The sequence below is a fragment of the Ictalurus punctatus genome, chromosome 13 (genome assembly GCF_001660625.3).
Source record: "Ictalurus punctatus breed USDA103 chromosome 13, Coco_2.0, whole genome shotgun sequence".
Classification (NCBI taxonomy): Eukaryota; Metazoa; Chordata; class Actinopteri; order Siluriformes; family Ictaluridae; genus Ictalurus; species Ictalurus punctatus.
This window is the reverse complement of record NC_030428.2, coordinates 3,970,059-3,985,843: the sequence shown is the minus strand read 5'-3', so window position 1 is coordinate 3,985,843 and position 15,785 is coordinate 3,970,059. Positions and strand designations below refer to the sequence as shown.

At 42.5% G+C, this 15,785-nt stretch overlaps 1 protein-coding gene across 1 annotated transcript in view; it reads right to left on the bottom strand.

Moving 5' to 3' along the window:
- The window catches only part of LOC108273695 (uncharacterized), a 32,691-nt gene extending 24,094 nt beyond the window's left edge, over positions 1 to 8,597 (bottom strand). Inside the window, exons 1-5 of the mRNA XM_053685170.1 lie at positions 8,335 to 8,597; positions 6,551 to 6,667; positions 6,088 to 6,142; positions 5,734 to 5,938; positions 3,666 to 5,445 (exon numbers count right to left, since the gene is read on the bottom strand). Of these exons, the coding sequence (XP_053541145.1) occupies positions 3,666 to 5,445; positions 5,734 to 5,938; positions 6,088 to 6,142; positions 6,551 to 6,667; positions 8,335 to 8,387 (2,210 nt within the window). The 5' untranslated portion in view covers positions 8,388 to 8,597. The remainder of the gene's footprint in view (positions 1 to 3,665; positions 5,446 to 5,733; positions 5,939 to 6,087; positions 6,143 to 6,550; positions 6,668 to 8,334) is intronic.
- Between the last annotated feature and the right edge of the window lie 7,188 nt (positions 8,598 to 15,785).

The following is a 15,785-nucleotide window of genomic DNA, read 5'->3' as shown; positions in this document are numbered from 1 at the left end:
ACAGGTAACGAGCTGAGATTAGGAGCACACTCTTAAAGGGGGTGCTCCTAATCTCAGTTTGTTACCTGCATAAAAGACATCTGTCCACAGAAGCAATCAATCAGATTCCAAACTCTCCACCATGACCAAGACCAAAGAGCTCTCCAAGGACGTCAGGGACAAGACTGTAGACCTACACAAGTCTGGAATGGGCTACAAGACCATGGCCAAGCAGCTTGGTGAGAAGGTGACAACAGTTGGTGCGATTATTCGCAAATGGAAGAAACACAAAAGAACTGTCAATCTCCCTCGGCCTGGGGCTCCATGCAAGATCTCACCTCGTGGAGTTGCATTGATCTGAATGATTCAGAGGACAACTGGGTGAAAGTGTTGTGGTCAGATGAGACCAAAATGGAGCTCTTTGGCATCAACTCAACTCGCGGTGTTTGGAGGAGGAGGAATGCTGCCTATGACCCCCCAAAAACACCATCGCACCATTGAACATGGAGGTGGAAACATTATGCTTTGGGGGTGTTTTTCTGCTAAGGGGACAGGACAACTTCACCGCATCAAAGGGACGATGGACGGGGCCATGTACCGTCAAATCTTGGGTGAGAACCTCCTTCCCTCAGCCAGGGCATTGAAAATGGGTCGTGGATGGGTATTCCAGCATGACAATGACCCAAAACACACGGGCAAGGCAACAAAGGAGTGGCTCAAGAAGAAGCACATTAAGGTCCTGGAGTGGCCTAGCCAGTCTCCAGACCTTAATCCCATAGAAAATCTGTGGAGGGAGCCGAAGGTTCAAGTTGCCAAACGTCAGCCTCGAAACCTTAATGACTTGGAGAAGATCTGCAAAGAGGAGTGGGACAAAATCCCTCCTGAGATGTGTGCAAACCTGGTGGCCAACTACAAGAAACGTCTGACCTCTGTGATTGCCAACAAGGGTTTTAACACCAAGTACTAAGTCATGTTTTGCAGAGGGGTCAAATACATATTTCCCTCATTAAAATGCAAATCAATTTATAACATTTTTGACATGCGTTTTTCTGGATTTTTTTGTTGTTATTCTGTCTCTCACTGTTCAAATAAATCTACCATTAAAATTATAGAATGATCATTTCTTTGTCAGTGGGCAAACGTACAAAATCACCAGGGGATCAAATACTTTTTTCACCTCACTGTAAGAGCACGCTGCTTCAAGGGGAAATCGTGATAGAACCCCCCCCAAGGACACTCCTCACAGAGTGCCCTGAAACATTCATCTCCATTGGCGGCCCCGGTCCCCTGGGCAGAATGTCCCAAGCAGAGCCAGGAGACCGCACAGCATCCTTGACAAAACAAAAAAGCAGAGCGACGTACACGGCAGAGCAGGGAAGCAGAGCAACGTCCTCGTCAGAGCATGAAAGCAGAGCGACGTCCTCAGCGGAGCATGAAAGCAGAGCGACATTCACAGCAGAGCAGGAAAGCATAGTGACATCCATGGCGGAACAGGGAAGCGGAGCGACGTCCCCGACGAAACAGGAAGGCAGAGTGATGACCACAGCCAAGCAGGCAGGCCGAGCGAAGTCCTCAGCGGAGCATGGAAACAGAGCGCTGTACTCAGCAGTGCAGGAAATCGAAGCAAGGTCCCCTGCGAGGCCAGGGAGAAGAGCGTGGGTCTCTGTGAGTCCAAAGGGATGAACGAAGCTCTCCGCAACGCAGGAGGGGGAAACGAAGTCCTCCGTGGAGCAGGAAGGGGGAGTGACACATGGCGCGCCGCAACTAAGAGGAACGACGTCTTCAGCGGAACATATGGGCAGAGCGACGTCCTCTGCGAAGCAGGATGGCATAGAGAAAACCTCAGCCGAGCAGGAAGGCAGAGCGACGACCTCAGCCGAGCACGAAGGCAGAGCGACGACCTCAGCTGAGCAGGGAAACAGAGTGCCGTACCCAGTGGTGCAGGAGTGCTGAGTGACGCTCTTGGCTGAACAGGGGTGCCGAGCAGTGTCCTCAGCAGAGCGGGCAGACCGAACAAGATCCATTACAGGGGAGGGAGGGTGGGAGATTACCTCATACGGGGGCACTGAGGTCACCAGGTTAACCTCAGGATTGAGCGGATCTTGGTCAGCCATGTCGGTAGACTTGGGCTTGAGCGGAGCTTGGGCAGCTGGGTCAGTAGACTTGGGCATGGGCAGAACTTGGTCGGCCGTGTCGGCAGACTTGGGCATGGGCAGAACTTGGTTGGCCGGGTCGGCAGGCTTGGACGTGAATGGAACTTGGTCGGCAGGCTCGTACATGAACGGAACTTGGTCGGCCGGGTCAACAGGCTTGGACATGAGCGGTACTTGGTCAACTGGGTCAGCAGGCTTGGACGTGAATGGAACTTGGTTGGCCGGGTCAGCAGGCTTGGACATGAGCGGAACTTGGTCAACTGGGTCAGCAGGCTTGGACATGAGCAGAGCTCGGTTGTCCGTGTTAACATACACTTGGTGGTTCATCCACTCATGATGCATGTGGAACGGTAGGTCAGCCTTGTTCGCCACATTGACTCCCTTCAACAGCTTATCCAGGTTGTAGCTCTGCCCTGGTTCTCCAAACTCCTTCAAAAACAGGTCCATGAATTGCCTACTGTTCTCCAGTTCCCGGGATCTCATAGCTGCTAATCGCTGCACCCAATTGCGAGCTGGGCCAAAAAACCGGGACACCATGAACCTTATCCATTGCTTCTTCTCTGGCTTCGGGTCAAACAGGCTGGAGAAATAGAACTGACAATCTACCAAAAAATAGTCCGGGTAGCCAAAGAACCCATCATACCGATCGGGAAGGACCACGAAAGTCTCTTGTGGAAACTGTATCGAGTCCAAGGCGGGGATGATTGGCATGGACTTCCGGGTTCTGCATCCTCTCCGTTCTCCTGCTGCATCCATGATAGGCAGAATATTCTGTCACGTATCGTGACGTGAGGAAGTTCAGACGGATGCAAGCGCAGGATAACAGTTTTATTTAGGAGACAGACAGGCAGACAAATCCAAAACGTGGTCCAAAACGTAATCCAAAAACAGGCAAAAGGTCCGACGATCGGCAAACAGGCATACACAGGGCTAGGCAGGAATCAAGGTCGTGGACACGGAAAACAGGGTCGAGATACAAAACATGAAACATAAGCTACAGCGAGGGACTGGCAGCGGAGAAACCAGCGTGAACTAAACTAACGAACCTAAACATGAAACATGACATGAACTATGACTATGAATCTAAACATGAACCATGAAACATGACCTGAACTATGACTATGGTTATCTATCGTAGTTTCTTTTCTATTCTACTATAATATTCCGCGTTGTGTGCTGGGAGGTGCACGGTATATGTGTGTAGACATGATCGGTGTCGTAAATGCTCAAAGCTGAGGGCGATTCAGACACATGTGAAATCCCAGCCAATGACAGAACAGGGAGGAGACATGACAGAAACATAAACACATGTGTTCAAATGTCACTACTGTCAACAACATAAAAGCAGGTGCTAGCGCATTTGTGCTAAGAGCACGCTGCTTCAAGGGGAAATCCTGACATGTAACAGTACCAGAGGTTTGTTTAACGCTAATTAGAGTAACTATTAACAAGCATTAATCCAAACAGTGCAGTTCAGTGTTACATTAAAATAACAAACCATGCAGTAATACATTTATAAATAAAAATACTCACAAAGCTTTTCTGGAGGCTTTGACCACTGGCAGCAGCTTCAGAAGACATTCCTCTGATGGGTCATATTTCCTCAAATCAAACTCATCCAGCTCCTGATCCGAGTTCAGTAACACAAACACCAGAGCTGACCACTGAGCAGGAGAGAGTCTGGTTCCACTGAGACGACTGCTACCTTCTCTGTTCAGGTAAGTCTGTACTTCCTGCACTAGAGAATGATCATTCAGTTCATTCAGACAGTGGAACAGATTGATGGATTTCTCTGGAGATGGATTCTCCCTGATCTTCTCCTTGATGTACTCGACTGTTTCCTGTTTGCTGTGAGAGCTACTTCCTGTCTGAGGCATTAAGCCTCGTAAGAGAGCCTGATTGGACTCCAGTGAGAGACCCAGAAGGAAGCGGAGGAACAGGTCCAGGTGTCCATTCTCACTCTGTAAGGCCTTGTCCACTGCAGTCCTGAGGAAATCGGACATGGTTGACTTGCTGAAGAAATGGAAAAGTCCAGTGCGTTGCTCCACTAACACATTTGTCTTTCTAAAAATAAAGTGGAGAAATGTGTATAAAGCAGCCAGAAACTCCTGAACACTTAGATGTACAAAGCTGAACACATTCCCCAGGTGAAGCCCAAACTCCTCTCTGAAGATCTGGGTACACACTCCTGAGTACACTGCCACTTCTCCAACATCAATGCCACACTCTCTCAGGTCTTCCTCATAAAAGATCAGGTTTCCTTTCTCCAGCTGTTGGAAAGCCAGTTTCCCCAGTGCCAGGATACTCTCTCTGGTCTGCTGAGGATCAGGGTCACATTTCTGATGGTACTTTTGGTCCTTGTGTTTGATCTGAAAGATCAGGAAGTGTGTGAACATTTGAGTCAGAGTCTTGGGGACCTCTCCACTCTCTGCTTCACCCAACATTCTCTCTAGAACAGTGGCTGAGATCCAGCAGAAGACTGGGATGTGGCACATGATGTAGAGGCTTCTTGAAGACTTCATGCGTGTGATGATTTTATTGGCCAGGCTCTGATCACTGATCCTCTTCCTGAAGTACTCCTCTTTCTGAGGATCACTGAAGCCTCGTACCTCAGTTACCTGGTCTACACACTCAGGAGGGATCTGATTGGCTGCTCCTGGTCGAGAGGTTATCCAGAGGAAAGCAGAGGGAAGCAGGTTCCCCTTGATGAGGTTTGTCAGCAGCACATCCACCGAGGCTGACTCTGTCACATCACACAATCTCTCATTCTTCTGGAAATTTAGAGGAAGTCGACACTCATCCAGACCATCAAAGATCAACACCACTGTGTAGGAGTCACAGTCTGGTAATTCTAGTTCTCTCATTTCTGGGAAAAAGTGATGAAGAAGCTCCATCAGACTGAGATTTCTCTGCTTCATCAGATTCAGCTCTCGAAAGGGAAGTGGAAACATGAAGGTGACGTCCTGATTTGCTTTTCCTTCAGCCCAGTCCAGAATGAACTTCTGCACAGAGACTGTTTTTCCAATTCCAGCAACTCCTTTAGTCAGCACTCTTCTGATGGACTTGTCTTTAAAGAGCTCGTTACATTTGATGGGCGTCTCCTGTGTTGCTGGTCTCCTGGACGCTGTCTCAATCTGTCTCACCTCATGTTCGTTATTGACGTCTCCACTCCAACCCTCTGTGATGTAGAGATCTGTATAGATCTCATTCAGAAGTGCTGAGCTTCCATGCTGTGAGATTCCTTCATTAATTCTTTTAAACTTCTCTCTCAGGCTGGATTTCAGCTCTGTCTGATACACAGAAGCCACAGACTCTAATAAACAAAGTAATAACATGTTTTAATGCAAAATCACTGAGCACAATATAAAACGTAAAATTCTTTCAAATGCTGCTGTTCATTCCTGATTCATGGACTAAATATTATTGAAGGAACAGGACCAGTTTACAGAGTAATCACAAACTGGACCACGAACAGAACAGAAAAGCACCAGATGTACATGATACTAAACTCAAACTTCAAAATAAAGGTGTTCATATCTAAAACTATTTCCTCTCTCTAAAGTGAACCTGATGGAATAAAGCCATGACTCAGAACTCTTACTGTTGTGCAGTGTGTTAGCGAGATCTGTGTGGTTCATGTTCTTCAGGACGTGCAGTGTGATCTTCAGCGCTCCCTCTCTGACACTGTGCAGATCCTCCTCATCCTCCACCTCCCTCTCAGAGCATGCTGGGTAATCTGGACTCAGGAGCTTCCTAAACCTCTTCAATTCATTCTTTATCAGAGTGATGACTTTGTGTTCCAGCTCCTGTTTAGAAACACACAGGAACACATCTAAATATTAGAATGTTACACATTGAGAGATGCTTTTATTTTATGAAAAGAAGAAAGGTCTCTTTCTATTACCACAGCAACCTACTCACACACAAGTTACACACATTAAAAAGACACACACACCTTGAATATGGAGTCCAGCTGATTTCTGCAGATGTTTGATTTCTTCTTTTGTGGTCTGTGAACAAATAAAACACATGATGTAATATAGACTATATGTATTCATAGCTGCACAACACACTAATACATACAGAGACAGATATTTAACACTATCCTCTTAACACAATACACTGATTTCAGGGTTTCCTCACTGACACTAACATGTTTATGAAAAAATAGTGGTCTAGTCATTAATGTCCCAGATGTAAATGTTGTTGTGTAGCACCACAGACCCTCCAGCTCAGGGACTGCAGGCTGAACTGAACTCTTAAAGCAGTTTTCCTCACTGCCAGTCCGAGAGCTGCAGCACTGCACACTTTAGTGTTTTACTGCTTCAACACCTGATAAAGCTCATGAAGGGCTTCATAATGAGACCAGTGAGTTTGATCAGGTGGAACACTGCTGTAAAACACCTCACTGTACTGACCTCATATCAGGAGAACTGGCTCCGTCTCTGAAGTTAAGTGGAACACCCACTGACCGGTCACTCTTCATGGACACACAGCTGGATTCTGGTGAGTCTGATCTCTTTCCCTCCATCATTCTGTAATTAGAACAGAAATATCAGCAATAATTAATACAGTCAAACCTTGGATTGCGAGTAACTTGGTTTGCGAGTGTTCCGCAAGACGAGCAAAAAGTTGTAATAAATTTTAACATGATATACGAGCGAGGTCTTGCAATACGAGTGGTACGTATACGCTGCTTTTCTTTTTTTCTTTTCGTTGCCGATTTCCAGAAGCTCATGGTTTACGAGTGTTACCTGCCGCAACAAGTTTTCAACTGCAATGACACGGGGCTTTTTTGGAAAAAGATGCCAAAGAGGACCTACATTACAGCAGAAGAGAATGCAATTCCTGGTCAGAAGCCCATGAAAGACCGTCTCACCCTCTTGTTTTGTGCTAATGCAAGTGGCGCTTTCAAAGTCAAGCCCCTGCCCGTGTATCATTCCGTGAATCCACAAGCCTTCAAGAAATGCAAGGGTGCAGAAGAGCCAGTTAAACGTTATGTGGAGCTCCAACAGCAAGGCTTGGGTCACTCGTATCTTGTTCGGTGAGTGGATCAACGAGGTCTTCGGTCATGCAGTGAAGAAATACCTTTTAGAACTTTTTCCCTTTTTCCACTCAAAGTCTTGCTGGTTATGGATAATGCCCCTGCTCATCCTCCAGACCTTGAGGATGACATACTGGAGGAATTTGAGTTCATTAAGGTCAAGTTCCTTCCTCCCAACACCACTCCATTACTCCAGCCCATTGATCAGGGAGGAGAAAAAGACAGAGAAATCCCTCACTTCAAATGAGATTAGGGAGGCGTGTAAAATGTTGGAAACAGCGCAAAATTTTGTAGAAAAGCACCACCCGAGTAAGACTGTAGCAGTGCGAGCGATGAATCTGTTTAACGGCAATGCAATGTCACATTTCCGCGTAGGAGGAATCCTTAAAAGGAGGCAAAAGCGAGTGTCACTGGATAGGTTCCTTGTTAATGTCGTACAAAAAGAAAAAGATTCCGGCGAGCCAACAGACAGCAGTGATTCCATTAGTAACAGTGAATGTCGTCCTACACAATAATTAATAAATTGGATTACTTTATATTAAATTTAAATAATAAAAATATAAAATGGTATTTTGTGTTAATCATTATTATGTATAAGAATATTTTTGGGTTTTGGAACGAATCATCTGAGTTTCCATTATTTCTTATGGGGAAATCGCTTTGATATACGAGTGCTTTGGATTACGAGCACGCTTCCGGGACGAATCATGCTCGCAATCCAAGGTTTGACTGTACTCTGCTGTCTCAGCACTGTTACACAATGTGTTCACCATTAAACACCAATAATTCCATCTTTTTAATTCAGCTACAGTCTGCACACTTATTCAAACAGGAGACACGCCTCATACCTCAGGAATTAACCTGATGTCAGGAGTCCCAATCACAGATAACTGACTCAGCTGGGTCTTAAAGCCTGTAGAGTTCACTGACCCAAAGCTACACTGCACTTCTCCTCCACATTACACAGTCCTTTTCACTCTTCTCTCAGTGAATGATTTCTCTAAACTGTTCTTAGATCAGATCAGTGATATATTCACTGCTATTAAACACCTTAAACCAAAGTTTAGTTCCTCTGTAAACTAGTGAGTGTTTAGAGATACAGATCTGTTCCCATGGGACGGTGTGTATTTATTGCTGGTGAATGGAAAAGTAACTCACCTCTCGTCTTTCTTTAAGTCCTGGTCTCCAGACACACTCATGTTGGAGGTCATGTCTCCTCCAGATTACAGCAGGACACACGTTTACTTCACTCCAACATCGGTGTGTTAAATCAAACCCTGTATCAGCACAGAGTTCACTTACAGGAAATAGTCACGGTATCAAGTCATAAAACAACCTGTGTACATTCAAACTTCAGTACAAACCCACAAAACTCTTCTGCATCTGGTGTACATTCAGTGTGTTTATATATTATAGCTTTAGATTTGATACTCACTGTGTTTTTACTCCTGAAATGGTTTATTTTCCCCTCGACACAAAATAGAGCCGTCTAGTTTTACTGACACCGTCTAACTGGTTTATCTGGTTTATTCTGCAAAGCAGGTAGGGCCTTGGTGTGTGTGTGTGTGTGTGTAAATGAACAATATTTAATGGTGGATTTTATGTGATTCTGCAGTAAAACATTAAAGAGTAAAAATATAACAGCATATTTTCACATGCTACGAAAGGTTTTATCTTCAAAGTGGGGGTCTCCGATCTTTTAGTTTTGTAATTACAGCATAGAAAATAATCCTGGAGGTGCAACTGTTTCCAATATAACATGACCTGCTGGTGAAAGTGGGATAATTTAATCAGTAAACATTGAATATTGAAATCATATCTAAGTAAAAATCTGATCCCTCTTTATTTCTTAAATATTTCTCTGGGAATATGGAACCAGAAGTTGTTGTTGTTGAGGAAAGGTTTTAACAATTTAATTTTCAAGGTCCCATTTATACAATTAAAACCGATGGCTTGTAGGCCTCCATCTTTAAATTCTTTGGTCATCTCTGCTCTGTTAATGTAATGAATTTTCCTGATCCAGATATAATCAAAATCAACCTGATTTATCTTTATTAATAGCTCTACTTTGAGTATGCAGGATAGATAAAATATTCAACCCAATAAGCTAATATCTCTTAATAACCATGAGCAATGTTTACTTTATTCATCTACTACTTTCCACACATTCATATTTTCACTTTCAATTGAATCTTTGGATATTTACTTGCCCGAGTATTTAACTGTGGATTTTATGGGGACGCTGTAAGCCTCTGCTAAGCGTCTTTGCTGAACCGGCATTAGCTCACACTTATTCAAATTTAGCTTTAGAACGGAGGCTTTGGAGAAAATGTGAATTGTATGTAATATCTTGGGAACTTCCGTTAGCTGCTTCATAGAGATGCTTGTATCATCTGCTAACTGGCTGGTGATTACTGGTTGCCCAAGTACCTTTAACGGAGCTATGTCTGAATTTGTAATAAAAATTGAAAGCATTTCTGTAAATAATTTCTTTCATTACAAAGGGAATTGGAGAAATAGGGCCTTGTTTAACCCCACGTGTGATGATAAATCGGGGTGAGGTACCTCCTGGTAAGGAGATTGAACTATTTGAATTTTCATAACGAGATTCTATAATGTTTCCAAATTGAAGGATGTCATATTATCTGTTGGTTCTTTTAACATAAGAAAAAAATGGATCTTTAAAACGACCCAAAAGTGTATATAGAAATTGAGAGTGAGATATTCCATGACCCTCAGTCAAAGAACACCTTGCATCCTGAGGTGAGGGCGGTTACGACACAGCATTCGGACGCTCGAGCACACAAACGTACAGTGAGGGAAAAAAGTATTTGATCCCCTGCTGATTTTGTACGTTTGCCCACTGACAAGTGATATTAGGAGCACTCCCTTTAAGAGTGTGCTCCTAATCTCAGCTTGTTACCTGTATAAAAGACACCTGGGAGCCAGAAATCTTTCTGATTGAGAGGGGGTCAAATACTTATTTCCGTCATTAAAATGCAAATCAATTTAAAACATTTTTGACGTGCGTTTTTCTGGATTTTTTTGTTGTTATTCTGTCTCTCACTGTTCAAATAAATCTACCATTAAAATTATAGACTGATCATTTCTTTGTCAGTGGGCAAACGTACAAAATCAGCAGGGGATCAAATACTTTTTTCCCCCTCACTGTATAGATGTAAGATTTACCAATTTGTATTTGAGGTAGGAATTTAAATATCGTAGCTATTTCAGCCCATGAAATTTTTTTGCTGGTTTTGATCGACAATTTTATTGTCAAAATAATTATTTAGCTATGAAACTGTCAAAAATGCATACATTTGCAAGTTAGCTAGCACACCAAAATTGTGTGTATGTGCCATTGCTACGTGTGCATAAATGATTTAATGGTATGGTTAGTCAAAATGTTCACACAGAGATGAGAATTCTTCAATATTTGAAGAGGGAAAACTCTCTCTGAAATTCCATACCAGGTTTTGTTTGTTGCCCTGCAGTGACAGACACTTTGCTCTCGTCAAGCTTGGCAAGAGGCAAACAGTTCAGTGACCCCTAGCTACTGGAGTCTGAACCCTGTGCTTATTATAGAGAAATTTTATTTATTGAACTGTGTTTCTAAAAGCTGTGGAATTGTTTAATTTGGAGACTCCAACTCAGAAATCCTGAGAGAATGCAGGCAATGTATGAGGAAAAAGTGGGGGACAAAACCTAGATTTTGAAATGTGGGGGACATGTCCCCCAATGTATAATGGCTCCTACGTCCATGTTACTGACATGTTTCAACATGAATATAAAGATAAATAACAAATGACATACAGTGTATTGTTTTCTGCTACAAAAAGTCCAAATGTAAAAATATAGAAAAAACTTTGGTTTGCATTCAAACAAATATAAAGTATTTGGACTAAATTAGGAATCGGTGGTTACTGATTATTTATTACTCTGTTCCTGAGCAGTAAAACCTAAACGTTTGCTTGTGCATGGCCCATGTTACTGAGGACAGCTTCCTGAACCTGGGCGAGTACACAGCAGGCTACACACCAAGGCTACTCCTGAAAAGTGGGACGATTCCCACTTTGCTCTGACAATCTTGTGCTTCTGAATCAGAACCTGTAAGTATGTTTGATTATTTTATCTTTTAAAATGATTTTAGATTTTTATCTGCTATTGAGTTTTGTGTTGTGGCCCTGGGCTTGGTTTTAGACCTCTACTAAAGTGCTAGCTAAAGTTTTGATATTCAGCTTTGGGAATTTTTACCTATAAACCTGCAGAATAACACCTATTCCCCTGTCTGTATATTGTCTCTTTTTTCTGTCGATTTCACAAGCCAAATTAAATCGTTATAACATCATATCTTGGTGGTTAAGGCTCTGGGTTACTGATCGGAAGGTCGTGGGTTCAAGCCGCAGCACTGCTCCAGACCCTTAACCCTCTCTGCTCCAGGGGAACTGCATCATGGCTGACCCTATGCTCTGACCCCAGCTTCCTGACATGCTGGGTTATGCGAAGAAAATAATGTCACTGTGCTGTAATGTATATGTGATTAATAAAATAAAGACTCATTATATTCAAATATGTAAACATATTCGTCTTTGTCTGGCTGGAAATGGTACCATGAGCTACAAGTCTCAACACTTGGGGGCACAGGTGATCCTATTATAGTTTGGGGGACAGGAAACTCCAAGCTCTAAATGAGCTTGCTTCTTACGGAGGCTTTCTTTAACCTCAGCTAACTCATCAGCAGGCTTGACAGAGACAGTATTAGAATCAACAGAAAACTCTTAATATTAATACTACAAGACTGTGCACAAGGCTGCTGCACTCCAGAGTGTTCTAGGAAACTCAAGGTAGGATCTTGAGGAAAAACCCTGTTACCATTCATCTAAGTTTGGCATTCTCTGCCTGAAGTTGATGCACCAAGTTGATGAAGTTGTTCATCCAGTGACTAACAACCAAACTGAGGCAAACAATTCAAGCGCTGCCATTGTTCCACAGACAGGAAGTCTGTTTGCACTAGGCTGGTGGGTGTTCCTTTCCACATTTCCAACACCTCAGCAGGAGGCTGATGGAGACCTGAGTCTGGGAAGTAAACCTACTTTCAGACTATGGTGACTACCTACATAGAAGACCTTGTACTGGCTAGCCAATGGTCCTTTCTATATGATCGCATTCTAGTCAATATGACCACTATATATTGCAAGCTGCCTTCTCCAGCTGTCAACTTCAGTGGCAGTTGTTATATCATACACTTTCTGTCAAATTGTCAATCAAAGTAGTCTGTGCTGATTTATGGCCCTTTGTGCTTCCATGACTGCCATTTTGGTAGGTAACCTAATTTATGACCAGTGGTGGTGGTATCGACGGCATCAGTGGGTCAATCTGACCCCTGTGTGTCTGGGCTGTGGTGGAGGTGTGTGGAGGGGCGGCGGGGGTGACAGCAACAAAGGTATTTATGTTAAGGAGTCTGGTTTGGGGGGGGGCAAAATACATCTGAAAAAGCCTGTCAATGGTTAATATTGGGTATGTGTTTGTGTTGCTGTGTGGGGGTATTTCATTTGTGTAAACACAGTGTTTGAAAAAGCATGATGTTTGAATGTGTACATATATGAGTAGAAAATTTGTTTGAAAAATAAATGAAAACAAATGTTGATTACGTTTTCAGGGGACCCGGTTTACCTTTGAATAAAAAAGCTTTTTTTTAAGAATCTGTTTAAAAGAATCCTGTGTATTACATGTCTTTCAAACATAAACCTTTAGGAGGTAAAAGTTATTAAAAGAGCCGTTTAAAAAGAATCGCGCATATTACATGACTTCTAAACAAAGATCCTTATGAGGTAAAAATGTCAAAGTGTTGGCTAAAAGAATCGCCGTATCGTTTAAACTAGAAGATAACTTTTCGCGAGATGTCTTCCATGCGCTGGGGTAACACAGTAATGATATTAAAACCGAATCACCTCTCTCTCTAAACCCCGCCCATACACACGTGTTTCAGACACACCTCTCTCTCACTCTCTAAACCCACGCCCATACACGTGTTTCACCGGCAGACAGTTTCCGTAGGCTATGTGCATCTAATTTATGACTCTACAATTCTGTTTTGTATGTGCATCTAATTTATTACTCTGTGTTTTTCCTGACCAGGAGTTTTGTGGGGGAGACACTTATTTTATGACCAGGGGTCATGGTGTAATCCTATCAGTTTGTTTATGATAATGAGTTAGCGTCTTGGGGTGTTAATGGCTTTACGAAATCCCCACAAATAGGTAAGCACTGTGTTTAAAAGCGGAGTCAGTTACGCAGAAGTTTCTAAGATGTCGGCTGTGTACCAGTGTTTGCGCTGAGTAATTTAGATGAACTGGTGGGTTCTCATTTTAGCTCACCGCTAAAGTTTTGTTTTTATTTTGAGCAATACTTCAAAGAGAAGATGGCTGTGTATCGTAACAGTAAGTGTATTATTATTATGCATTATTAAGAATGTTTATTTATAAACAAATTTATGGGTCTGCTGTAATGGTTAAACAGATATCTAACGCTACAGGTGATGCTGACATTGTGTCTATTCCGGACATCGTATTTTATAAGTATTTGTGCCTATGTATGATGTGTTGTGTACGTGTAGAATGATTAGCCTATACTTTTTATTTTACACAAAGGATCGAACTCAGGCGGTGCAGCTCCGCGAGTCAGGTCGGATAACCCCGTGCTCAGTAAGTGTTGTAATAATTAGATATTTGACGGTTATATTTAAATGTGGTTTTATGTTTTTTTGTGTTTGTTTGTTTACTGCTCATGGATTATCAAATCTTGTAAACAAGATCGACACACCCGTGTTCAAAAATCGTGCTGTGGGTTCTACTGAACAGCTTGTGTCAACAAAGCCTAGAAAGAACAAACGTAAAACAGTTACGGTCGCTCAGGTCCATGCTCCGACTGACAAATATTTGAGAGACAGAGGTTTAGTGACATCTACAACGCCTAAGCCATCAAGATCTTCCCCAGGGTCGACAGACGGTATATAGCATGTGTTTATAAAAAAAAAAAAAAAAAAAAAAAAAAAGGAAGGTGTTTTATCATCCTAATTCGTACTGATTTCCTAATTCATGTTTTTCTTTTTCCAGAGTCAGTTGAGAGTGAACGTGCTGCCGCTGATCCGCACGCTATAGACTCCGTTTTGAGCTGGGATCGTGAATTGTTGGAATCGTGGGACGATTGTGCATTTTCCCCGGCTCCTGAGAAACGCTTGCCAGCGAATGTCTGACTGCGGGAGAGGACGACTCTGAGGCTCTACCTTCAAATCAAGAAGCTTACGGTCGCGAGTCGCCGGCTATTATAGACAACAACAGAGCCTTATCTAGCCTTATAACTGATACGATCCGGGTTCAAGACCATTGAGGGGCATGTTGCGGGGGTTGAAGAGTTTTGCTGTATTCAGAGAGCGACTGGACAGCCTTGAGAAGAAACAGCGTTTTTATAATCAATCTGTAACGGATACTTTACAACAACACCCCATCATGCATAAACATATTATAGCTACCCAGAGGCTCCTTGCTGGGGAGATTCCCCGCGTTGGCCATGACCAATATCTGACGACAGAGTTGTTACAGCAGATTGTACAATTAGTTAAAAACACCAAACTCGGGTGAGTTGTACAATACGTTTTTTTATACATCTGTGTGTTTACTTGTAATAATTACTGATTCCTATCTGTTTATATTGTCCCCCTATCTATATAGAGGAGAAATAAGTCACAAACATGACGGTCGGGTTACTTCCACGAGAGCTTTGCTCGAATCAATTGTCAAAAATACAACAATACACACACACAAATAGTGAACCTAAAGTGCATTAAACATTATTTAAATAAAAGTACACATAAAAATACGACTTTCATGTCCAAATTACGGCTAAACACAAGCTAGCGCTTTTCTGGTTTTCCGTACAAGGCGAGGACGAGCACGTGCGCGCAAACACACGACAAAACTTATTTATCTCTACTCAAAAACTATCAGAAACAAAATATAAGTACGTCTCAAAATGTCAGCAAGTTAACACAGATAAAACAGGTGTGTAAAACATGCACAACATACCTATATAGAGGAGAAATAAGTCACAAACATGACGGTCGATGTTACTTCCACGAGAGCTTTACTCTAGTGGAAAATTACCGCTTTTCCTCCAGGTATGTGGGCGGAGACTAAAGCAATCGATGACTGATCAGCGTTATACTCACTTGAATCATCAATGTATTGACACATTAAAATGGAACAACAGCGAAAAATAAACACTCTTTTAACTCTTTTTTTTTTTTAAAAAACATTTGACTATTTAACTTATTACATTTACTGTGTGTGATTTTTTTTACTAGTTTTGTTTAAATAAATAAAAAATCTTTTAAAAATGTCAAAGCGTTGTGGTGAAACAGTTTGTAATCAGGGAGCAGTAATTAAATCTAGAAAACGCGACCACGACGGTTTTTGTTCCTTTGAACAGCACAGTAACACAGAGACATTACACTATTTAATTCGGACAATGGAGAATCAGAATAGATCTGAGTCTACCACTGATACTTTGTTGGAATTATTAAACATGGCTAGATCAATGGCTGACGATCA